Raw genomic sequence first — 27,731 nt, 5'->3', positions numbered from 1 at the left:
AAAAAAACTACTAAAACTTAAATAAGCCCAAAAAGCAATATTATATTTCTGTGAGTGTACGCACTGGAAAACACCTTTGAGTCTAGAAGCTGCCTAGCGTCTGCACATATAAGATGTTATCTTGGGTAACTGACTAGACTTCAAGAGACAGAACTGTTTCTTTAGCTAACAGCCCCATTAAGTGTGCCAGCAAGGTCCATGGGTCACCATGGCTTCTCGACAGGCCACACTGTAGCATTTTATCATTTAGCACAGTGTAATATAAGGAACTATGACCTCTTCCCTTGAATTCATTCATGGACAATGTGGAAATACATTTGAAATTATTATTACTTTGCTTAGTTTCTAACCAAACCTTCTCAGAGAAAGGGTTTTATGTGTGCTTTCCCGCTAACATTGTCCTGGAATAGGCAAGTGCTTGCTTAGCCTACACGAGGCACTAGTTTCAACCTGCAGCATAAAAGAATAAAGTCAAGTGACTTAAATTTGACGTTCTTGAATCTTATTTAAGCCTACCAGAAAACAAAAGTCAGTATTAATGCTAGCCAGGCAGTGTGATGCCACACAGTAAGCTAGTTATTATTTTGACATTACAAATGTTCAAAGTTTGATTCCTTTCCATGTGGTCAGTACTCTCTGATATCTGGATGCCATTTTCTGTTGTTTTATAAGAGTCTTGGAAGTAGTGGTGCAGAGCTTACCAACACTGGAAGAGCAGGCAAACCACCAGGGGACTCCAGATATAACGGTTTGCATTTTTGAACAAATGTTTGGGTTACGTTGTTGTCAGCCAAGTACCACAGGCTTTGGAGAGCCAAGGGACCCTATATGGGTGTCACTAGCAGCACCCCAAGGCTGTTTGAAACTGGACATGTTCAGAGTTTAGACTATGGCAAACACTATGCATTGGGGGGTTGTTTCTCATGAGAGTCATTTTGTATTCAAGTGCCATGCTCTTGCTATTTTCCACAGGCTTCTCATGTTCTAAAGCCACTGTTGCTTCCCTCCCTCAGGCACTGGTCTCAGCAGAGTCGGAAGAAGGAGTGAACCAAACAGACTTGGGAGTCACTAGAAACAAGATCATGACGGCTCAGTATGAATGCTACCAAAAGATTATGCAGGACCCCATTCAACAAGCAGAAGGTAGCTGCAGCTCACACTAGATGCATTTAACATGCAGCTTAAAGAAAACTATCTCTGTGGGTTCTTTACATCTTCTAGTAAAAATTAACTAGTTGCTTGTTTTCTGGCTTATGTACAAATTTTATTATGTATTTTGTGGAGTGTGTTTTATGACATGATCCAACTTATTCTTTTTAGTAAAATTTAACAAAATTCTTCACTGAATTTTTCAGACTGATCCTTTAAAAGGTGTAAAAATATTCAAAATACTAACAGATATTAATGTTAAAACAAGACAAGTCAGTAACTATTGACCATCAGTTCTTGTAATTTATAAATTTATCTTTTAAAAACAGCTTTGCCCCATAGAGCTTGCATGTGACTGCATACCAATTCTGTTAGCTGGTACCATTCTGTTTCATAGCATTGCTTTACAACTCTTGAACTCACCCCTTGCAAATGATCTAGATAAAGGTTTAAGTAGTAAAAAAATAATGTTGAGCAATAGGAAAGTACCGTCAGAATAAAACAGTTCTGTGGTAGGTTAGTTCAGGATTACTGCTTATTTTATCTCAGAACTCCACAACGCACTTTGCAGTCTGTAAAAATTACTTTAAAGTAGACTAAATATCTTCTAAAAAAACCCGTTGTGTTTCTGAAACCCATCTGAATGTCAACCAAGGCTATCTGTCTCACGCTGACACCTCAGAACAATTTAAAACACAGGCGTACTGATGTGTCACGCTACTCACGGTGAGGTGTACTCCACACAGACTTTTATCATGGCAACTTGGATGTGCACGATATGATTTCTGAAGCAATAAGAACGTTCTTCTATATATCATAAAATGTATTTTACCTGCCATATCTGATGGGAGACATTTTAAACTTACTTAAGTTGACAGAAAAGAAAGCTCTGGTTGTCTTAGTCTCCCTTTTAAGGGTTTGTAAAATTATTTAGAGGTTTTTGGACACCAGAACTATTATGGCTCCACTGGGGCTAAAATGGCCACAAGATTGTTGTACAGATATGTGGTTATTAACAAATATTTCATGCGACAGTCAATATTCTACTTAATTTTGATGACTTACAGATTTCTACAGATTTTTGATTAGATATTTTAGAGCACTGATGAGTTAATTTTATTATATGTATATATTATAATATGCAATATATATAAATATATAATATATATGTAAAACAAATTTTTTTATTCTCACATTGATGAAAACATAAAGTGTTTACAGTTAAAATGCTAAAATAGTAATGCTGACTAGAAGGTATTTGTTTCAGAAAATGCTCTAACACTTTCCTTAAGAATGCAGTTTTTGTCCTACAGTGGTGGCGAACAACTTTAGTCCCAGAACTCTGGAGGCAAAGACAAGTTGATCACTGTGAGTTTAAGGGTAGCTTAGTCTATAGAGCAAAATCCATGACAGTCCGAGCTATATAAAGAAACCCTGTCTCGAAAAATCAAAACAAAACTAACCAAGCAAGACAGACAGACAGACAGACAGACAGAGAGAGAGAGAGAGAAGAATACAGTTTCTGTCTTAGTCAGGGTTTCTATTCCTGCATAAAACATCATGACCAAGAAGCAAGTTGGGGAGGAAAGGGTTTATTCAGCTTACACTTCCACAATGCTGTTCATCACCAAAGGAAGTCAGGACTGGAACTCAAGCAGGTCAGGAAGCAGGAGCTGATGCAGAGGCCATGGAGGGATGTACTTACTGGCTTGTTTCCCCTGGCTTGCTCAGCCTGCTTTCTTATAGAACCCAGGTCTACCAGCCCAGGGATGGCTCCACCCACAATGGGCTGGGCCCTTCCTCCTTGATCACTAGTTGAGAAAATGCCTTACAGCTGGATCTCATGGAGGCATTTTCTCAACTGAGGCTCCTTTCTCTGTGATAACTCCAGCTTGTGTCAAGTTTACACAAAACCAGCCAGTACAGTCTCTAACATAAAATATGCTTTACCATTTGCTTTAAAAAAATTAAGCGCAGGGATACTAATTAACCATTGCTTCATAGTTAAATACAATCACCAAGGATAGCTGAATTTATCGAGCAATGGCTTTGAAGAAATTAAACTGATTCTAATATTTATGCAGTCGGTTCTAAGTTTGGTTTGAAATGCCAAGGCACTGAGAAGCCTTCCTTAAGAGTTTATTCACGGTAGCCACAGAGACTTGCTGACCCTCCGTTTGTATTTCTCCTCTAAGGCCTTTTCTGCAACAGAACCTGGGATGGATGGTTGTGTTGGAACGATGTCGCAGCAGGCACTGAATCAATGCAGTACTGCCCTGACTACTTCCAGGATTTCGACCCTTCAGGTAGGTACCGGAATTTAATCGCAGATCTTACTGACACCTGTACGCTTGTCATTTAATATTTATGAATGTTACTAAATATTAGATCCATGTTGTTAAATGCATTTGTAACCTAATCACAAAAGTAATCTTGAAAGATTTGTGGTACGTAACTATCTTAGTTTTAACTTTCTACTTCTGAGTTCATTTAACCAAAGGGGGGGGGGATAATGAACAGAAACTATACGTTTATTAAACCCTTCTTCAATCTCTTTTTTTATCATTAAAGAGAAGGTTACAAAGATCTGTGACCAAGACGGGAACTGGTTTAGACATCCAGATAGTAACAGAACATGGACAAACTACACCTTGTGTAATAACAGCACGCATGAGAAGGTGAAGGTATGTAACAGGAGCTGAGGCTTGACTCACATTTTCAAACAGTGCAGTGCAGGGCAAGGAAAAGGAGTCAGCATCCCATTCCACAGTGAAGCCTTTCCTAGTATCACTGGAGAAAGACAATGAAAGGAATCTGTGGAAAATCTGTTGTTAATTCTGTCCTTACACTAGGGAAGTAACCCTGTGAGGTAACCGCGCATTTGAGTCAATGCCTCACTATCGGGATTTCAGATTCTCCAAAGAAAATATAATTTAAAGTGTAATGTAAGGGAAGACTTTCACTTCTAGTGAAATTCTAAAATTGCCTCCCCCTTCCCCAAAAATAAACTGTTCTTAGGGAAACAGTTATGCTTAGTGGGATTTAACTGTCCACCGGCACCTCGGAATAAGGCACCCATCCTAACTGGCTGCTCAGAACAGGATGGCTCTTGTTCCTGCTTTGAAACTTAGAATTAAAGCCACGGTTAAGGACAATAGTCACAGTTTAAAACTTGACTGAGATATTTTTATGTATTTCCGGTTGGGTGTGTATATGATTAAAAGTGATCTGTGCTTACTGTTTTGGCACTTTATCTGCCCCATGGTCACAGACAAGAAAACCCTCTTGTGCTAAACAAGATGAGTGTGCTTTCTTCCAATGGCAATCATTCAAAACTCGAGCTATCACTGTGTTTATGTACCATGTGTGCTTGCCCTGTTTAGAGGTGTGTCAGTTACCAACCCAACCCCAACTTCAACCCAACCCCAAGCCCAACTCCAACCCCAACTCCAACCCCAACTCCAACCCCAACTCCAACCCCAACTCCAACCCCAACTCCAACCCCAACTCCAACCCCAACTCCAACCCCAACTCCAACCCCAACTCTAACCCCAACCCCAACTTCAACCCAACCCAACCCAACCCCAACCCCAACTCAAACTCCAACCCCAACTCCAACTCCAACCCAACCCAACCCAACCCCAACCCCAGCCCAACCCCAACTCCAACCCAACCCAACCCCAACTTCAACCCTAACCCCAACTCCAACCCCAACCCCAACTCCAACCCCAATTCAAACCCCAACCCCAACCCCAACTCCAACTCCAACCCCAACTCCAAAACCAACCTAAACTCCAACCCCAACTCCAACCCCAACCCCAATTCCAACCCCAACCCAACCCCAACTCCAACTCCAACTCCAACCCCAACTCCAAAACCAACCTAAACTCCAACTCCAACTCCAACCCCAACCCCAACTCCAACCCCAACCCCAACCCTAACCCCAACTCTAACCCCAATCCCAACTCCAACCCCAACTCCAACCCCAACCTCAACTCCAACCCCAACCCCAACCCTAACCCCAACTCTAACCCCAATCCCAACTCCAACCCCAACCCCAACCCCAACCCCAACCCCAACCCCAACCCCAACCCTAACCCCAAACCCAACTCCAACCCCAACTCAAGCAAGCAAGCAAGCAAGCAAGCAAGCAAGCAAGCAACTAAACAAAACCTCTATACATGGTATGTTAAAAGAGAATTGAAAAAGAAAGAAAGCTAAAACTAAGAATGTTAAAATACACTTATATAGATCAAAGGATCTTTTCAGTTTCCATATTAAGGTCTGTCTCTGCATCTCAGATTTGTGAGATGAAATTGAAAACCTGAATAGGTAAAGAAAGCCTTATCAGGTATTTAACTTTGAGCAAACCAAATCATTGAACACCTTTTAATTCTGAATATAAAATGCTGATTTTATGTACACTATAAACTAAATAAATAAATGCATTACCGTAAAGATTCCATGTGACTTCTGATTCCTTAAATAAGGGAATATGTAGTTTATAAGTTTTTAATAACATTTGGCAAATTTGTGTAGATGTTTTTCATTTACATGTTTTCAAATATTTATCAGTTTTCAAACAATTGATTGTAAATCTACATGTTCTTCTAAAAGTAGAATTTATTCACTTGAATTTTATCTAATATACATGTAGATTTTTAGAGACAGGGTTCATTCTATTTTTTTTTTTTTTTTTTGTCACACAATATAGACAGCACTGAATTTGTTCTACCTGACTATAATTGGACATGGATTATCTATTGCATCTCTGATCATCTCTCTCATCATATTTTTTTATTTCAAGTAAGTGCATTTAAGTCTTTTTAAATTTGACAACTGTGGTGAATTCAGGTTGTGTGCATATCGAGCTCATGTGCCGGTAAAATATACAAAGTAACAATATTAAGTTTAATATTTAAAATAATCTGGAATAATTTTACTTTAGTTTTGTGAAGTAGTCAGGATATGACTGGGATATCTTAATCCCAATTCTATAAAATTATTAGGCATATAAAATTAGTGTTTTGCTCACGTCGATTTAAAGGGCTCTGTTTCCTTGGTCTCCTCCATCATCTCTTGCTCTTACATGCTTTTTTTTTTAAAAGATTTATTTATTATATATAAGTGCACTGTAGCTGTCTTCAGACACACCAGAAGAGGGTATAATATCATTACAGATGGTTGGGAGCCACCATGTGGTTGCTGGGATTTGAACTCAGGACCTCTGGAAGAGCAGCCAGTGCTCTTAACCACTGAGCCATCTCTCCAGCCCAGCTCTTACATTCTTTTATCTTCCTTACTCAGGGTTTTCTGAGCCCTGAGGGATTTGATGGAGACATCCCATTTATGGCTTAGTGTCCCAAGTTCTTACTCTCTGCAGAAAGTCTGCCTGTGATCTCTATATTTGTTCCTGTCTGCTGCAGGAAGAAGCATCTGTGATAATGGCAAACAAAGCAATGATCTATGAGTATTACAGAATGTCACTAGGAGTCCTATTACTGCTACTTATTTTTTTAAGAACAGTGTAAGAATATTTGGTTTTGTCTTAGGTCTCTGGGCTATGGGCTCTCAGGTTCTTGGCCACCTTTGCAATGTTAGGTATGAGCCTTAAGTCAAATCACACATTGGTTGGTTACACCCACAGTGTGCATGCCACCATTGCACTAACATATTGTGCAGGCAGGGATACTATTGTAGACCAAATGGCTGGATTGGTGTTTAATTTTCTCTTTTGATAACATGCTGAATGCTTCCCTGTGCCAAAGATGCTAGAAGATAGGGATGAAGGCTCTACATGAGCACTATATTGACTTATCTATGTTCAGTGAGCTGTATAGAGGTTGTATCCACCAACGGGGCCTTGCTGTCAGTTTGTGTAGAGCAATCTGTAGTCTTGGCAACAGCATGGATTGTTTGGGGTCCCTATGAGACCACTTTGGCCAACAACTCAATTAAATGTAATCAATCTCAGCACTGGAAGCTTCATTTGAAGACAAGAGATGGCTCGATGGGGCTGTCTTCTCTATTCTTTGGCAACTTGATTTAGATCGCCTTGATCTATGTTTATATTTTAGGACGTTTCTACTGTATCAAGTTTCCTTAATTGTCTCCCCCCATCTTCCCTTCCTCTTCCCCTTTCCACCCCCTCCACACTCGATCCTCCAATCCTAGCACCTTTATTTCTCTGTAACTGTTTTATTTCACTTTCCTAGTGGGATTTAACCCAGCCCCCATATCCCTTACTCTACAGCTAATCTCTGAGGTTCTGTAGACTGTGGCTTGGTTATCATTGACTTGAACAGCTAGTATCCTCATGTAAATGAATACATACCACATTTGTCTGGGAGACCTCACTTAGGATAAGGTTTTTCTAGTTCCATCCATTTACCTGAAAATTTCATGATTTTATTAAAATGTTTTTTAATCTGTTGTGTAGATGTACCATATTTTCTTTATTCATTCTTCTGCTGAGGGACACTTAGGCTGTTTCCAGTTTCTGACTCTTGTCAGTTTATCAGCAATGAACATATTTGATCACTGAATGTCTCTAGGATAAGATGAAACATCCCTTGAACATATGTCCAAGAGTGGGATGACTGGACTTTGATGTAGATTGGATCCCATTTTGCTGAGGAACTCACACACTGATTTCTATAATGGCTGAACTTCTGATATGTATATGTGCTATGTACCTTGGGCAAGTCTGGTATGCATAGGGACCAGAAGAGTCATTAGATATCCTGGAACTGGAGTTACAGATAATTGCGAGCCTTTATGTGGGTCTGGGAATTTAACCTGGATTCTCGGTACGAGTAGCCAGTTCTCTTAGCCATTGATATCTCTCTCGCCAGCCCCAGTTTTTACAGTATATTTTTTGTTTTATTATGCAAATATTTTATATTTTCAAAGCCATGCAATTCTTGGTCAAAGATACGTGTTTTTGTGCTTCTTGAACTGTATCAACTCAGAAGTCTCCCAAAAGCTGTATTTTCAGAATGAATTTATAACATCCAACTCTTCCAAACCTGATAGGTTTCTTATGAACTTCACTGATGATGTCACCAGAAACTCCATTGCATTTGTCAAAAATTTAGCAATAATTTGAGAGTCCATTCTCTTTTTAATTCCTCCTTATCATCTCTGACACCATTACTACTAAGCATTTTCTATGTATATTTAAAAAATATCATTGTTATTTTTATCAGGGACTCACTGTGTAGCCATTGCCGGCCTGGAACAAGCGCTCGGCTAGCTTCAGACGAGATCTGTCTACCTCTGTCTCCCGAATGCTGGGATTGAAGGTGTGTTCCACCATACCCAGCTGCTATTCTAGTGCATTTAAAAAAGCACTTTCCTCTATTCACTGTAGACGTCCTTAAAAAAAAAAAAATCAAAGGCAGGGCTTGTTTGTTGCTTTCTGTTTCAAATGTTAAGGTGCTTTTTTCTCCTGCACCTTATATGAACATGGGAAATAATGTATCTTGCTTGTTATCTTCTCTACCTCCATAGCCTGGTTAAATGTTTCATATTTGGGAATTATACTTGATCATTTTCTCAGTGGACTCTTCCTGAATTCCTCACCGAAGCTGTAATTAGTTACAGTGGACATGGTATAAAACTTTAAAAGAATGGAGAGATAACAATCTCTTTAAATTAAAAACCATCCCAGCCGAGACTCTTCAGATTAAACTGTCTTTATTTTCTTTCTAATGTAATAAGCCAAAAACACCCAAGGGCATTAAGTTTCTGAAGGCGATGAAGTTAATAGCAATTACATTGCATTCCCAAACCAGTAGTAAGAAAACAATGGTCTCCTGGAATTCTAGACCATATGCCCTTATGCAATTTTGATTTAGCAAAGATGTCAGTAAAGTACCCAATAAGTGAAAAGCAACATCAATTCCACTTCTCATGTGAAAAAAATCCAAGAGTTAATAAAATAAAATAAACTGGGCTTATGAGGCAAGTGGGACCGCCAAGGCAAACAATACTGAAGCCAAACTGGACCAGGAAAAGTATAGTATCAGCCTAAATCTCTAATCAGAAGGTTCATTCATTCAGTTCTCAGTGGAGAAACACTGTCAAAATAAATGGCTTATCAAGATGGTTGGGAAATTAAGGGAGACAATAGCTATGTTGACCAAATCATAACAGTACAAAGAACGTTGTCATAGGATTAGGATGTACAGCAATAGGAGCGAAACATCTTGAGTACAAATAATAATAATTAGGAATAGGGTGTGTACAGTAACAAGGAGAAATAGGTGGTTTAATAGATGGTTTAAGGTTAAAACCTCTTAACAGCTAAACAAATTATAGTGAAGCCTCGCTATCAATAGACCTGTCACTCAAAGTTTTCAGATAGACATCATACACTAACCCATCAAGAATATTGACATGGTGGATCAGAGAAATGACTCAGTCAGTAAAGTGCTCTTGAGTTTGGATCTTCAGCATCCATGTAAAGAGCTGGGAGCAGAACACTGGTGCCTCTAATTCCGGTGCTGAGGAGATAAAAAGCTCTATGGTCCTGCTGGCCAGCCAATCGAGCCAACTTGGCAAGCTCCAGGTTCAAAGGAGCACACTGCTTTAAAAAGGAAATTAGAGAAGAATGCAAATTGATCCATTCTTATCTCCTGTACAAAGCTCAAGTCCGAGAAGATCAAAGACCTTCCCATAAAACCAGATACATTGAAACTCATAGAAGAGAAAGTGGGAAAAAGCCTGGAAAAAAGAGGCACAGGGGAAGAGTTCCTGAACAGAACACCAATGGCTTATGCTCTAAGATCAAGAATAGACAAATGGGAACTCATAAAATTTCAAAGCTTCTGTAAGGCAAAGGACACTGTCAATAGGACAAAATGGCAGCCAACAGAATGGGAAAAGACTTTGCCCATCCTACATCTGATAGAGGGCTAATATCTAATATATACAAAAAACTCAAGAAGTGAAACTCCAGAGAACCAAATAATACTATTAAAAATGGGGTACAGAGCTAAGCAAAGAATTCTCAACTGAGGAATATTGAATGGCTGAGAAGAACTGAAAGAAATATTCAACATCCTTAGTCATCAGGGAAATGAAAATCAAAACAACCCTGAGATTCTACCTCACACCAGTCAGAATGGCTAAGATCAAAAACTCAGATGACAGCAGATGCTGGCGAGGATGTGGAGAAAGGGGGGCACTCCTCCATTGTTGGTGAGATTGCAAGCTGGTACTCTGGAAATCAGTCTGGCAGTTCCTCAGAAAATTAGACAAAGTACTGCCTGAGGACCCAACTATACCACTTTTGGGCATATGTCCAAAAGATGCTCCAACATATAATAAGGATACATGCTCCACCATGTTCATAGCAGCCTTATTTATAATAGCCAGAAGCTGGAAAGAACCCAGTTGTCCTTCAACAGAAGAATAGATACAGAAAGTGTGGTACATTTACACAATGGAGTACCACTCAGCTATTAAAAACAATGACTTCATGAAATTCTTAGGCAAATGGATGGAACTTGAAGCTATCATCCTGAGTGAGGTAACCCAGTCACAAAAGAACACACATGGTATGCACTCACTGATAAGTGGATATTAACCCAAAAGCAGGAAGACAAAAATGTGGATACTTTTGTCCTTCTTAGAAGGGGGAACAAAATACTCATGGGAGGAAATATAGGGACAAAGAGTGGAGCAGACACCACAGAAGAGGTCATCCAGAGACTGCCACCAAACCAAGTCACTATTGATGATGCCAAGAAGTGCTTGCTAACAGGAGCCTGATATGGATGTTTCCTGAGAGGTTTACTCCTCCAGAGTCTTAATGATACAGATGAAAATGCTTGCAGCTAAACATCAGACTGAGCATGTGGACCCCAATGGAGGGGTTAGAGAAAGGACTGAAGGAGTTGAAGGGGTTTGCAACCCTATAGGAAGAACAACATTATCAACCAACAAGATTCCCCCCCGCCCCCAGGGCTCTCAGGGAGTAAGCCACAAACCAATGAGTACATATGGAAAACCCACAGCTTTAGCAGCATATGTAACAGAGGATGGCATTGTCTGGCACCAATAGGAGAAACCCTTGGTCCTGTGAAGGCTTGTTTCTCCAGTGTAGGGGAATGCCAGGGTGTTGAGGTGGGAGTGGCTGGGTGGAAGGGGAAACATCCTCATAGAAGCAGAGGGATCAGAGATGGGAAAGTGGGAACCTGAGAGGAGATAACATTTGAAATGTAAATGCATAAGCTATACAATAAAAATGATTATTATTGTCAGTTGTTCTTATTTTGGGTTCAGAGCTAGGACTGAGAATTTAGAATGTTCTTTCAAAGCCTAAGAATCTATGAATGGAGAAGGAATTGTGTCATGAAAATTAGAATGAGTTATGTTTAAGTTAAAATTTGTAACAGAAACTGGTACTTGTGAAAATATCATTGATAGGAATTTGAAAGAATTTCTGGCTTTAATATCTTTACTTATATCTGTTTTATTCTAAAAACAAATACCATTCAACCAATATTTAAATATTAAGGCTTAAAACCTCCAAACTATCTATGGAAATCTCGGATGCAGTAACTATTAAAAATGATGGCTTACCTCTTTATTGGCCTCCCACAGTCTCACCCTCTAGGATCCACCTTAATATGTAGCTGAATGCATGGACCCTGTCACGACCTACACTTTCCATGAGATTCCCTTCCCTGGCCGTTCACTCTGCCTGCCCAGGAATGTTTCTTTACCCCACCATTTGGCACAAACATGACTCTAAGGCCCGATAGCTTTTCATGGAGGTTTATATATTAAATTCTCAATCCACAAACCCTCTACATAATAAGATTACATCCAATGGACAAGATACAAACTGCTCTTCTATATGAGACAAAAGACCTATGAAATCCCTAAAAAATATTCAATTCTATCAACACCAATTACAGTCACCAGGATCCAGGTCTGCTTTCTCTGGCTCCATCTTGATGTTTTCCCCTCAATTTCTGTTCCTCTTCTGTTTTCCTACTTTTTGTCTGCCTACCTCTCCACTGTCCAATTATGTATCAACTTAACATAAATCTATATATCACCCTTTTTGTTTACTTAAAAAAAGCAAAAGCAAAAAATTCTTTACCTTTAAATGTAAGCAGTGTACAACTATTACTACTTGAAAATATTCTAAATGACTATTTTTTAATGTTAATTATTTTGATTAGGCTATAAAACTAAATTAGTCTTCAACTCCATCAGAAACCTGAGAGTGGCCAAATATCTAAAAACATAGGAAGCGTATCATGGTTTACAGAGCTGAGAGAGTTTGTAGAGAGAAATCTCCACTAGCAGTCCCCTGTTAACATGTGAGAGTAAATCTTCAGCCTTCTGGCCTAGGATCACTGACAGACCTTGAAATGCAGAAATCTTGAAGGGCTGATAATTTTGGTTCGGCAAAGATTATCAGTCGATTATTTTGCACAAAGCTCTGTAGATGAAATCTGCAGTTTCTGCCCAGTGGCTGTCAGGCCACAAAGTAAACCTCACCTGGAGGTAGAGATGTTCAATTTCTCCATTAATTTCACCAAAGGGGAGCTGTAAGGAGCAGATATGTCTCAACAAAAGATAAATAACATTAAATGTAGTAATTTATCAATTTCTGATGTTTTTGAAAATGATCTAACTACTAAAAGCATTCTGAACTGTTAAGCCTTGACTACTCTTGGCCATTTTTAATTTAAATATCTCAAAAACATACTTTTATTGATTTAGAACCATGAGTTTATTATCTAGCCCTTAACTAGTATTGTTTAATCAACTAAAAACAGTGTATAAATCTTAAATCTATATCAAATAAATTTTATAGCACCATAAAGATTATAACTTTAACTTTGTATCAATTAGAAAGATTTCTACCAGTGAAGATATAACTTTAGCTTAGTTACCAAAAGAAGATTATAGCTGTATAAGCAAATGTGGCTAATTTCTCCCTGTATGATTATGATCATTTCTAAATTCCTCATAAAAAAACCTTATAATAACCACTTTAACTCCCCAAAATCCAGGGAGTCAGGTGATCATTCTTCATAGCTTTTTCAAACTGAATATATGGGCGTTAAGAATTTAGAAGGGAGGAGGGGAATGAGAAAGCCAGACAGACCTCAAGAAGGAAAGCCACACTGACAATTGTTGTGGTCTCTGATGTATGGAACCAGGCCAGTTTAGCATTCTGATGACAAGCTTTATCATAGTTGTACATTCTGTAATATACATAAAACTCAACAGAAAACACTTTAGTATCGAGAAAAACATTTTTTGGATCTTTTTGAATTTAGTTTTCAGGTGGTCTACCTCTATCAAATCTAATTCATATAACTCTGCAAGGCACACAGAGCCAAATCACATGTTTTAAAACACAAAGACAAAACAATTCTCTCAAAATAGTGTTTACCTTAGTTGGCAAGTAGAATATCTTGTATTCTTTCCCAGAGAAATAATATAAACACAAACTCAACATCATATCCATTTTTAACAATATAAACAATTAAGATAATTATAAACCCTCATTAGTGGCATCTGAAGAGCCATGTGGTCTTAGCAGGGTTAATTCACAGAACAAACTTACTATCACTTACAAATCAATAAGAAAGCAATTTGTAAAACCAGGACATTAGTTCAAAGTATTTCAATCTGTCCTTCTCTCAAACTGGAGCAGCAGATCTTTATTTATTAATAACTTCTCTAATATATGTTTTTATTTACTCTGTCTGGTGCACAGACTCTTAGCTTACTTCTGAACCGTGGGTGAAAATTCCCACATGATTCAGGTAAACTCTGTAATCTCTTTTTCTAACTTAAAAAAAAAATCAAAAATCAAAATCTAAAAACGAAACCAAAACTAAAACCAACTAGACTTGATCATTAATTCTGTATACCATCTTTAAAACAAACAAATATCTAATTCTGAACCAGTTTTTAGTACATTTAATAAACAATTCTGTAAAACCAGGACATTAGTCCAAAGTATTTTGATCTGTCTGTCTCTCAGTCTGGAGCATCAGATCTTATTATTTATTAATAACTTGCCTAGAATATGTCTGTATTCACTCTGCCTGGTGTACAGACTTCTATCTTAGTTCTGCACCTCGGTTGAAAATCCCCACATGATTTGGGTGAGTTCTAGACTCTCTTCTTCTAACTAGAAAAACAAACGTGACTTGTACATTAATCCTTTATATCATCTTAAAACAAATAAGCCTTTTAATTTTTGAAAACAATTTTGTCAAAGAATCAAGTAGCTACTAATCTCTCTTTCTCTGTGTTCGTGGTCACCTGCCTTTGCACTGCAGGACACCCACAGCCTGCCAGCAGAGGTTGTCTCTGTGTTTCTTTTGTTTAAGGTTCCCGTGCTTGTGACATCATGTGAGTCAGCATGGCACTGGTCCCGCTTACTTAGAAAATAAAAACTTTCTAACTAACTCTTATGCTGATAGACATAATCTTTTAGTGGATTCTTGCCTAACACGTTGGTTTGCCGCATGTGGCAGTAATTATTAAAAATGGATGGCTTATCTCTTATCAGCCTCCGAGGTTGCACTCCATGGAAGTCCCTCTAGCGTGGAGCCGAGCACACGAACTCGGTCACTTGGTCCATGGCCTACACTCTTTACAAGATTCCCTTCCCTGGCGGTTCATTCTGCCTTCCCTGGTGCTTCTGCCCCATCGTGTTTCTTTACCCCACCCCCTGGAGCAAACATGACTCTAAGGCCTGATAGCTTTTCATACAGGTTTATAATTACATAATTACATTCTCAAGCTACAAACACTCTATACCATATGATTACATCCAATAGACAAAGATACAAACTGCCCTTCCATATGAGACAAAAGACCTATAGAATCCCTTAAAATATTCAATTCTACCCATCGCCAATTATGGCCACCAGGATCCAGGTCTGCTTTTCCTGGCTCCATCTTGATTTCTCTTCCTCAATCTCTGTTCCTCTTCCGTTTTCCTATCATTTCTCTGCCTACCTCTCCACTGTCCAATCATGTAACAACTTAACATAAGTCTACAAATCACCTTTTCAAAGCTGAACTCATATATTTATTTAAAATATATTCGTTGCAAAGATACAATAGCCGATACAAGCCTCATTTCCAAAGAGGCCAGAAATTTCATATTGTTTCTAATTCCATTCTCATGCTTTGTAAAGAAGTAGCTCATTATGCTAAATCATAAAGGATACACACACACACACACACACACACACACACACACACACACACACACATACATACACACATATACACATACATGTATGGTGTTATAAATATATGTCTAATTTAGGAATAGAGTTTGGGTAAGAAGAAAAGAGAAGCCGGGCATGGGTAATGCAAACCTTTAATCCCAGCACCTGAGAGTCAGAGGTAGGCAGATCTCTGTGTTCAAGAAGAAATTATGTGGCTTAAAGATCAATATGCAATAAATACAAGTACTTTGCATTTGCTAAAACTTTTGCTTTTAAAATTAATGATATATGTGGTGTCGGCTGGGGAAGACACCCGGAAGCCCACCAGCCACTAACCTTCCTAGGTCCTTCTCAGTTTATGATCTTTCTGCTTGTCTTAGCTATTTTCTTTGACTTGAACATGCTTGACTTATAGTTTGAACAGAAAGAAACAAAATGAAGCAAAGCAAAAACATTTCTCTTTGTTATTAAATAGGCCTTAGGTGAAATGTGACAAATGCTCCAGGCAGGACAGCAGAAACCATGGTTTGTTTTTTTTTTTTTTGTTTGTTTTGGTTCTTCACACACCTAAGCCTTGGAATAGTATCTTGCACAAACTTGGCACTCAATAAACACACGAAGGCATGAAGGCTTTGTAGTTTATATCCAGGACTGACCTGTCCATACCTTGTTATTAATCTCTAACAAATTTCTCGAGCTTTTCCAGGCGTTATTTTTATCCATTAAGAAAGAAAGCAACTAGACCAGGACTCTGAATTCTGATCTGTAGAAGTATCCAAAGAAAATAAGATGGCAGACAGTAGATTAAAAAAAAAAAAAAGTCTGGGCACCTCAGAAACTCCTAGGTTTAAATGCTGCATGAAGTGTGTTTGTTGACCATCAAGGATGATAGAAATGATGAGTTTCATGCCAGATAACCTGGAAACAATTTCTCGAGGAGCTGATGTTTTAGATAAAATCACTCGTGTGAGAAAAATCCACCAACATATTCCTTCTGTCTCCTTACCCAGTCCCTGGTCTTCTTCAGCGAGTCTTTGGTAGAAGGAAGTCTTCTCCCCATGTTGGTAATCAAGGGTCACTGACCCAGCCTCATAAAAGGCCCAGAACTATACAGCCTGCTGATTTAGGGCACCGTTTGCTATGTTTTGTTTAGAAAGGAAAGACAACAGTCTTCTTCTCACCCATGTTTTAAATCAGAAACAGAGAACATGAAATGCTGCTCACCAGATAGATTTGTTTTCTATTAGAGCCAATTAAAGTAAAAAGTCAGAGCAAGAGATTAAAAGAAAGAGAACAGAGAGGGAGGGGGAGAGACAGAGCCATAACTCTGGGGTTTTCCAAGCCTTCAGAGGCAGACTTACTCATGATCATCTTTGGAAAAACAAAGCAGAATCCTCTAGATAAAAATAAATAAACTTTACTGGAATTAGTTACAAATTATGTTTTAATTACTGTGCAAAAGCTGAAAGCATAGCAAACCTGCCTTTTACTTTCAAGTCAGATAAAAGGCTTGCACATAAAAGGGCGCATGAGCATCCATCTGACTTGTCAGGGAAAGCACTGTTTGTTTGTTTTTTTTTTTCTTTTCTATTTTTTTTCCAGTTTGCTTTGATTTCTTGAAAGAACATCTCTGCTGAAATTTTAGATGTGATTTTAACTTCTTTTAAAGCAAGTTGCATATTTTCAAGCATGTAGAAATGATCTTTCTAGGTTATTGACAAGTTCCAAGTGATAGAGAGCAAGAAAGAAAAGATGCTGTCGGAGAGGCAAGCATCCTGACTCCGTGAGCCAGCCTTGTAGTGATCATGCTTGCTCCTGACTGTGTTGTACACGCATGTTCCAAGGCAAATGACCCAAGCTCTGACCTCGGTTCCCAGATTCATCTAAATGTTTCAGTCAGTGTCATGAACTTCTGTTTTGTCTGCACATTTCTCTTAAACTAAAGCAGAAATTTAGTTTTTCCTTATAGCCAGAGTTTTCCTACAGAAATCGTATATAATCCAGTCTTTAAGATGTCTGAAAATCAAAGGAATCCTATGTTGAGTCTGATAAACTTGACTGAATCCAGAACCATCACTTAAATGTGGCTCATTTAATGACCCTTGACCTTGCCTTTGACAAGGGCTGAGTTTGTGGTCATCTAGAGCTGTGTGACTGCATGTCTGTCCAAGTCCACCTGTCCACTCTTGCTTTTCAAACTCTTGTGACCCGTTTATCCTTTTACAAGGTTTATATACTTAGGTTAACTGGTATGTCATATTATGTATCCTACGCTTCTTCTAGCCTATCGTTGCATTTTGTTTACCTAGATATGTTTTTCTTAGTATTGTTTATCAACTCAACACTCAGTCTATCTCTAAGTCGTAGTTTAATGAATGTATCTAAAACTGTGTTCCTCATATTGAATGCTGTGTGAGTTAAAAACAATTACATTACATAATATGAGCCAGAGTTGCAAAAAAAAATCTTAAAAATACGTATTGAATTATATACTAAATTCACATTCCACATTAGAGCAATAGATTTGGATAAGGGCAATGTAGGGCAAGAAGTAGTGATGGATTTTGCTCAATAAAAACCGTTTCAACTCTAATATTACCATTGCCATTGGCTAATTGAGGAGAGTCTCATGTATGGAAATGTAAGTAAATAATCCATTAGAAATGGGGTTCTTCTAGGAAATAGTTGTATGATTTGAAACTACATTTATACGTTAAAGATAAGTGTTTATTGATGTTTTACAAATATTAATTTCTCTATGAACATATTTTATGTAGTTTCTTGAAAAAGTAAACCAAAGGGTTTATTTAATTATGTCTAAATTAGAATGATGTAGAATGCCACAAGATTATTTTAACTAAGCTGGCAAATGGTTGCTTTACATAAAAGTATACAGTTATTTAATTGCATTAAAATTTTGTAGTTCAAAGAGAACATATAGTAAAGGTAATTTTATTCCAGAAGTGACTATATGCTGTAGTCTGGTCTTGCAGGCATAAGTAATTTCTTTTTTTTTTTTAATCTGTACACACAGATGTAACGGTGTATGAGGAACTCAAATAAACCCTCCTTAGAATTGTACCACCATTTTAGAAGTTAGGAAACACAAACCTTTGAGTGACTAGATACTGCACTGCTACTCTTGCTGGTGAGGTACTCAGATGAGGATAATTAGAAAAGTAGAGCAATTATTATATGTGTATTATGTGTGTGTGTGTGTGTGTGTGTGTGTGTGTGTGTAGTTTTCCATTAGAAAGCAGAGAAATAAAAACAATTGACTAAAATCTTTCAGAATGAGGGAAATATTGTTTAAGTTAATCTCTTTAATATTTTTCTCCTGTGCAAAGGTGCACTACTGCCTTGCTTTATGCTGTCATTCTTTGGTTCTTCTCTTCCTCCTCTTTCTCCTCCTCTTCAGAGCATCAATGTCATGACTTTAACTAAGGGTATCTTCTCTACCTAAAATCCATGTCCCTGATCTTTCTTCCTGGTTAGGTCAGTACTGAGTACGCCATTTAACTTTGGCCACAGTCTTAATTTTTAAAAGAAGAGCACAAGTTTTAAGAACGACATCAGTTCATGTGCCTGTTTGCTTCCCGCTGTGATAAAAAATAACATTAGGGTCTTGCTCTGAGAAGTTCACAACTGTTTCCCTAGAATCTAGAAAGCATGGCCAGGGGATAAACAACAAATAGTAACTAATTGGATATAAAGTAAACAAAACTCATCCCTTCCTCCAAACTTTCTGGTTCAATAGGTCATCTACTAAATGGATGGCCTTGAATAACTTTATTCAATTTTATTAAAAGATAATGACATTGTAAGAGGTTGTTAAGATAATGACCCTAGTTTGTTGTGTACATGACTGGGGGCCATATTAAAAACTCAATAAACTGTGACCGTATTATTACTGATTTTGCCTCTAAAATGTCTTTGCTTGTTTCCGGAATGCAAGAAATATAAACATCCAAAAACCTGTTTTCTCTCCCGATGGTTTCTTTCCCATCAGCAGACAAGGGAAAGAACTTGTATAACAGTTCAGAGATAGGAAGATCCCAGCTAGCCACATGAAAACACTGTTCTCTGTGCAGCTGGAGCTCACCCGAGGCACTGAAGAGGCGGCCCTGATAGGCAAGGGTGGGAAAAGGAAGGAGGATGATGGAAGAGGACCAACTCCAGGCAGGGGTTTTTATTACACACTAATGAAAATAGACACACACCTTTCAATGTATCTAGATGGTGACAGTAGCCTCATTGGAGATTGTCTACTCCTGCCACACACACACACACACACACACACACACACACACACACACACACACACACACACACCAAACCAGAACCAGAACCAGATATACTGATCAGCATAAATCAATTCAAAGCAAATGATCAAAATGTAGTCTATTCTTTTAGTGTGTTCACTGTTTTCTGCCTATTATCTCGGCTAGTGCTCAGTTTGGCATGAGTTGTCCTTTCACATACATGACCAGTGGTGTGAAGGGAAGTGATCTGAGCCCTCAGTAATTACATAACTGGAATAAGAAAACAAGGGTTGGTAGGCTGCAGCTGTACCACGGCGCCCCATTTTGTTGCTCACTACTAATACTGGGAAAAGTAGATTAAAACTTTATTTTCACATAGCAAACCCAAATGGAAAATTAAGATGAGATCCTTGATCATGCTATCTGCCATATTTTGAAGATGCAAAAACAGAATTGGGTTACCATTTTAGTGAACATAGTGGTTTGGAGATTTGTATGGACAGGATGGAATTCCCTGAGAAAGTAAATTGGTTGTTTGGTCAATTGACATTTTACCACACAGAAATTATCTTCTGAATGTTGGCAAAATTGTAGCAAAAAAGATAGGTTTTTAATTCTTTAATTGAGGTGCATACAACTTGATACAAGCTAGAGTTACTAGAGAGGAAGGAACCTCAGTTGAGAGAATGACTCTATAAGATCCAGCTTGGAGGAGGGTCCAGCCCACTGTGATTGCGGCTGTCCCTGGGCTGGTGGTCCTGCAGGCTGAGCAAGCCATGGAAGACAAACCAGTGAGCAGCACCCCTCTCCAGCCTCTGCATCAGCTCCTGCCTCCGGTTTCCTGTCCTGACTTTGGTGATGAACAGCGATGTGGAGGTGTGAATGGAATAAACCCTTCCCTTCCCAACTTGCTTGTTGGTCCTGGGGCTTCACTGCAGTGATAGAAACGAACCCAACACAAGCTGCTGTACTACTGAACTACTTTGCTGTCACTGAGACACAATTCAATGCCATCTATTTGTGTACCAGAAACCACTGACTGTGTAACTAAAATTAACTGCATGCTAGTGACGCCAAAAACAATAAACAGCATCAATATGTGTTCCCCAGAGGTTAAAGGTCGTACTAAACATGTCATGGTTTGTCACACACAGCCTTCAAGGCCTGATATGACAGCCTTATTATAGGTAAGGGATCTGAGGATTAGATGCTAGAGACTTGCTCAAATGCACGCTGCAAGGAAGTGTGCTCAGGCTTCAGAAACCCCCTCAGGACCTTGCGTGCTGACGCGATGCTATCTGCTAAGGTTGTTCCAACAGGTGGCTGAAATCACACGCTGGAGTGACGTTATCGTCACACACCAACCGCCTATACAACTCTGCTTTACCACAACTGCACCCTGAAATGGTTTTCTAAAACAGTTATCAGAAAAGACCATGAAATAGAAACAACCCAGACCCCCAAGCACGTTTTCTATTCTGTGCTTATGCTACAGTCACCAGAACAAATTTTACAGCCGTATATAAAATGTAGCATGTTTCTTTGAGCAAGTCACTCATTTGCTTAATAGTTATATTTAAAATTTTCACTTGCGAGTTGATTTTTATCTGCGGCAACCTACTTACGTGTGTTAATGACTGTTCGGAAGGAAAGAGAAGGAATCACTGCACATGTCTGTGTCCCTTTTTCTCACAAGCTTGATAGAAGCCGTGTCTCAGCATCTGTCTGCACTTGCTTAATCTGTGCAGTGCTTAGAGGCAGAAATGAAAGAAATTAAGGCAATAGGTCAAAGCGTTTGGCGGGTGGGTATGTCTTCACCACGTGGGGAACTGATGACAGTGATCTTTTTTTTTTTTTTTTAGAGTTTGAGACATTTTTTTTAAACGACTTTATTTTACAAAGCAAAGATAAATGTAAAGATTTTAAACATTTTTTTGCTTAAAATTATACATTTTTGTCAGTACTGTTTTTTCAGACATTAAAATAATTTTTACATAAAACCATGTGAATATATTTTTTAGTCAGTACTTGATTTTTTTCAAGGGCTTGACAGTATGCATTGAAAACCTAATAGTTACAATAAGCGTAAAGTACATGCAAAACAAAATGCAACATGGAAATAGTCAAAGTCTTCTTGATTTGTAAATATATATATATATTTTTGTTTTCTTTATTTCTTGGACTTCATACAGTCTGTGAGTTGTTTCTGGGGGAGTGAAAGCCTCTGGGGTTAGCATCCCACTATCAGTGACTGCATATTATGTCTGTTCTTTTGTGACTGGGTTATCTCACTCAGGATGATCTTCTCTAGATGCAGCCATTTTCTTAAGAATTTGGTTAAGTCATTGTTTCTGGTGGCTGAGTAGTATTCCATTGTGTATATGTACCACAATTTTTGTATCCATTCATCTTCTGAAGGACATCTGGGTTCCTTCCAGCTTCTGGCTATTATAAGTAGAGCTGCTATGAACATTGTGGTGCATATATCTTTGTTGTGTATTAAAGTGTCTCTGGGGTATATGCCCAGAAGTGGAATAGCTGGGTCTTCAGGTAGTACTATATCCAATTTTCTGAGGTATCACCAGACAGATTTCCAGAGTGGTTGTATTAGCTTGCATCCCCACCAACAGTGGAGAAGTGTTCCTCTTTCTCCGCAGCCTCGCCAGCATCTGCTGTCATCTGAGTTTTGGATCTTGGCCAATCTGACTGGTGGACAGTGATCTTTATTGTAACAGTTTTACGGCTCAGCTGAATATCAGGATTGCTAAATTGGACAGCTTTGGCTTGAGCTGTGCAGGTCGATACTCACAATTACAGTAATATTAATTATAGTGAGAAGGAACATCCTTAAGTAGGCCTGTCTGTTTATTGTTAATAATTGTCATTGTTGAGAATCAAACCCTGTTACTGCCGTGTCATCTTATTAAAACAGGGCTATCTTTCAATGTTGTAGGTCATTTTATTGAACATAGGCCCGTTTTTCATTGCTGAATTGCAGAATCATGCTAGCCTTCAAAATTCTCTAATATCCCCATTTTCTGTGGAATATCATCTGTAGGTCCGACTTTACCCCAGGCTTCCTCTCATTCCTGTCATGCCCTGTGAAATCAAGTCAACTTCACAGACTGAAGTGTGAGAGACAGCAGGAGTTGTAATTCGTTCTATTTTGATGGGTTGCAGATGATTGCAAACACCTGCTATTAAATGTCTCAACTCCATCCAATGGTTATTTTAAGAACTATCACCTCCATAAACTTCCCTGAATCTTCACTAAGCACTAAGCACTGGGCACACACTGGCAACCCGCAGTCAGGAGTCTGGGTGATATCGACGTCCTCATTCTTTAAGGAACAAAAGAGTGGAGCTGTATATATAAAATCATGGAGCTATAGCCATTTCAGAAGGAGAACAGTCCGAGCTGTTGTTTTAAACGTAAAAAGCATTGATTTCCCCGTTCTAATTCTAAATTTCAACACACTCTGCTTTTTGCTTTGTTTTTGTCTTTTAAAGGTAAAAGGGAAGTGAGAAATTGTCCTTTAGATTTTCAGAGTAGAAATCCCAGCATTGTGGAGGATGGTTTCTCTAGAAGGACTGTCTGAGTTGGTGTGACTAGAACGCACTTGAGGTTTTATTTTCTGCAGTTGGCCTCCTGTAGGTCTCCTTTTATCATTTTCCCTGGAGTCCCAAGTGAACGGGAATGTGATGGGATGTTGACTTGAACAAGGTGAGGTGGTCATGTACTAAAAACCCAGGAGTGACTGAGTTAAATCTGTGAAGCTGAGTCACTCAATGGCAACACACCTTTTCTGAAATCTGCTTTGTATGAACTCCAAGGGCTAGTTCTCTGTCTTATATAAATGGTAAATGGTCAGCTTCTTTCTACATCTTAAGGACATCTGGACTGATGAGAGAAACAATCTATAAAACCAAATCAACACTCTTCCGTGATTTTTCTAATTTTCGTCCACACAGCTAGTCTAAAAGCAATTATATATTTCCCATGACCGGTCGATGTAAGTACAGTCATCAGCAGCCCAACAGAATAGTCTTGACTATTACACAAAACAGACTGTGTAGTGTACTTAGGGACACTTTACCGGTGTGGGAGTCTCAGTTAAATTGAAGTATCCAAGCTTGTCATTTGCATGTCTTTGATTATGTAACATCTCTGAATCTCAACTGCTTGTTGCAGAATAAATCAAATATTAATTGTGTACAGAATTAAGTTCCCCCTGCACATCTCTATGAAAGCAGCTCATTTCCATCTGGGCTTTTCCCCAATTAAAATTTTTATCAAGTAAAAATTATGGATAAACAAAATAATTTTTTCAAAGTTAGAGCTACCTTTATGGATTGAAAGTGTACTTTGTTTGGAATTACATTTAATTAAAATGTAAAAACATTTTTATTATATTGATACATTGTACTTTTTTTTGCCTTTAGGAGCCTAAGCTGCCAGCGAATCACACTGCATAAGAACCTGTTCTTTTCATTTGTCTGTAACTCAATTGTCACAATTATTCACCTCACAGCAGTGGCCAATAACCAGGCCTTAGTGGCCACAAACCCTGTAAGTAAAACATGGCTGTCCCTTTGAGGATGAGTGGGAAGAGACATGGGTTGGGAGATGAGTTTTGTTACAGAATATGTGTGTTATTAAATAAACGTCTGTGTAAACTTTGTTTAACATATCTTAGTCATATTGCAGTCTAGGAAGGTGAATTCCTTCAGTAGCTCCAAAGCCATTCACATCATGGCTGTGGACTTCTGATGCTGGTGGCCCTTACGACTGAGACTACACAAAGTCTGTTCAGTCCAAAGCAGTCTGTGCATCTGAGTACTTAAATGAAAGAAAACAATATATGTAATGGGAAATCTGTATAATGTTTCCATTTCAGGCTTACATTAAAAATTAATAAAATCAGGAAGATGAGCATTCCCATGCTTTGTATGTATGGTAATGTTAAACTCCATTAACATGAAATGTTAGAGTGCTCTACCGATCATTGCTTCAAAAAGCACCTATAAATTCTCCTTCTTATAGGCCATAGTTTAAAAATATATGCTAAAATTTATATAACATAAATTATCCATGATATAAAATAAACTTGGATTCAAATATATATCTGTGTAACAGAAAACCTCACACTTTAGAATCACCTACTTTGACATTGTGGCAAAAGCTCCAGCTTTAGATATGGATGTGTGTGGTGTGGTATATGTAGTATGTGTGTTGTGTGTGTGTGTGTGTGTGTGTGTGTGTGTGTGGTGTGTGTTTGTATGTATAGTGTGTGTATGTGTGTGTGTGTTTGTGTGTATAATGTGTGTGTGTGGTATGTGTGTTTGTGTGTATAGTGTGTGTGTATGTGTGTGTGTGTTTGTGTGTATAATGTGTGTGTGTGGTATGTGTGTTTGTGTGTATAGTGTGTATGTGGTGTGGTGTGTGTGTGTGTTTGTATGTATAGTGTGTGTGTAGTGTGTTTGTATGTATAGTGTGTGTGTATGTGTGTGTGTGTTTGTGTGTATAATGTGTGTGTGTAGTATGTGTGTTTGTGTGTATAGTGTGTGTGTGTGTGGTGTGTGTGTGTGTTTGTATGTATAGTGTGTGTGTAGTGTGTTTGTATGTATAGTGTGTGTGTATGTGTGTGTGTTTGTGTGTATAATGTGTGTGTGTGGTATGTGTGTTTGTGTATATAGTGTGTGTGTGTGGTGTGTGTGTGTTTGTATGTATAGTGTGTGTGTAGTGTGTTTGTATGTATAGTGTGTGTGTGTGTGTGTTCTTGAGCACATCAAGTTGTGTTTTCTGGATTATGTTATCTAGTTACTGGAATCAGAGAAGGAAGGGATTTTCACCAAATGGGTCAATAAATAACACGTTTGTATGTGCTTTATGTGTATTTTCAGGGTAATTTACAGAGTTCTAAAGTTTCTCCCATTGTTTGCACATGTGTTTCCTGGTGGTTTGATCTTGCTGTGTTCCTCTCTGAAGTCACTGGGGAAGGAAGCAGACCAGGATATAATTAGCAGTGTAAAGTACTGGCCGACATTCTGCTATTTAGGAATGAGTTTTTTCCTAGGAGAATCTGTTCGGTAGCACAGCAAGGGTTTCTAACTCTTATGTAAGCAGAACGGGGCAAAAGTATTTTCTTGTTATATTTACAGTGCCCTCCACAGAAATATTTTTCTGAAGTATGTACTAAATGATTTTCCTCACAATAGTTTATATTAACTTTAAAGTAATATTAAAATCAAATTGAATTAGATAAAAATGTAATACCTAAATAAATATCGGGAGGTTAAATTCATCATAAATGTACTTAACTATATGTGGTTGAAACTATTTTAGCTTTGAGAGACTTGAATGTTATCTTGTGAAACACGTGATACTGAATTATTTAAAATTTAGCAAATGCATTCTTCACATGTATTAAATGAATAAATAAAATGAAGAAATAATGTTACAAATATCACTCAGGAAGGTGTTATTGCATATATAGGTTGTTGTTTGTTTGTTTTGGGTGAGGCAGGATTTCTTTGTGTAGCCCTGGCTGTCCTGGAGTTCACAGAGATCTGCCTGCCTCTGCCTCCCAAGTGCTGGAATTAAAGGTGTGAGGCACAACTTCCCAGCTTCTACTACTAGTTTTTTTTTTAAATCTATACAATGTGTGGCCATTTATAATGCATGCCTCACAGAAATACTGAAGAATTTTGATAAGATGTTTATAAATGATGTTCATACACGTTAGCATGACTTTTATTGCAAATGCTATTTATCCTAGTCCATGATAACTCTAAACTTATTTTTAAGTGGTCTAGGTCCACTACAATGTTAATTTGAAAATATTTTTAATAACACTACAAATGTATCGAATTTCAGATTGGAAATTACAGACTGTAACATACCGCTACACGTTTATCAACTCCGATAAGGAAAGAATCAACATTTTTCTGCTTCTTTGTGTTTTCTTTATTTGATATTTGGATGTCTTTCTTCTTCCTTATGTAAAATAAGAGAAAGTAGGAATCCAAAAAAAAAAAAAAAAAAAAAAAAAGAAGCAAAACCACCATTCTTTATTCTGATGTGAACATTTCATATTTTACAATCTGGCAATGTGTAGGTTCATTAGAGAATTACTTAGTGAGTTTTACTTATGCTTGTGGGGTGAAAGGTATGAAATTTACTAAGGATTTATACATGTTTAATTAAGTGCTGATAAGACTATCAAAGTTTTTCTTTTTTTCTGACAGAAAACAACCACAATTAAAGCAGATGTACTATGTGTCTACTGTTTATATTTAATCTAAATAAACATAAACAATAACTTGAACTCATTAGAAAGACAGATACTCAGAAAGCAGAGAGAGATTTCTTTTTTGTTTGGAATTGTTTGGAATATCACATGATTCTTATGAACTAAGAGAGTACATAGTTAATCACGTTAGAACCATCATGGGAGGTACATAGGTAATCACGTTAGAACCATCATGGGAGGTACATAGGTAATCACGTTAGAACCATCATGGGAGGTACATAGTTAATCACGTTAGAACCATCATGGGAGGTACATAGTTAATCACGTTAGAACCATCATGGGAGGTACATAGTTAATCACGTTAGAACCATCATGGGAGGTACATAGTTAATCACGTTAGAACCATCATGGGAGGTACATAGTTAATCATGTTAGAACCATCATGGGAGGTACATAGTTAATCACTTTAGAACCATCATGGGAGGTACATAGTTAATCATGTTAGCACCATCATGGGACGAGTGTTCAAAAGAGCGCTGCATAACCCAAATTCCCTAGTGTGCACATTTGTGTGTGTGAGACAGAAAAATCCCATGCTTTCTGAAACACACTGGATGACTTGGTTCAGTCACGGATGTCATTAACTGAGGAACCACTGTTTCCCCCCACAGGTGAGCTGCAAAGTGTTTCAGTTCATTCATCTTTATCTGATGGGATGTAACTACTTCTGGATGCTGTGTGAAGGCATTTACCTGCACACACTCATTGTGGTGGCCGTGTTTGCAGAGAAGCAGCATTTGATGTGCTATTACTTTCTTGGCTGGGGTAGGTGCCACTGCCCT

General features: G+C 38.2%; 1 protein-coding gene across 2 annotated transcripts in view; it reads left to right on the top strand.

Annotated features, from left to right (window-relative positions):
* The window catches only part of CALCRL (calcitonin receptor like receptor), a 90,975-nt gene that overhangs the window by 45,433 nt on the left and 17,811 nt on the right, over positions 1–27,731 (top strand). For both annotated transcript variants that reach the window (XM_080928225.1, XM_080928224.1), the window contains 6 exons: positions 1,014–1,143; positions 3,345–3,455; positions 3,721–3,833; positions 5,864–5,955; positions 24,080–24,206; positions 27,561–27,714. In XM_080928225.1, the coding sequence (XP_080784351.1) occupies positions 1,014–1,143; positions 3,345–3,455; positions 3,721–3,833; positions 5,864–5,955; positions 24,080–24,206; positions 27,561–27,714 (727 nt within the window). The remainder of the gene's footprint in view (positions 1–1,013; positions 1,144–3,344; positions 3,456–3,720; positions 3,834–5,863; positions 5,956–24,079; positions 24,207–27,560; positions 27,715–27,731) is intronic.

Source organism: Micromys minutus, assembly GCF_963924665.1.
Source record: "Micromys minutus genome assembly, chromosome: 13".
NCBI lineage: Eukaryota > Metazoa > Chordata > Mammalia > Rodentia > Muridae > Micromys > Micromys minutus.
Note: the sequence above shows the minus strand (reverse complement) of the source record. Positions and strands in the feature narration are given on the sequence as shown.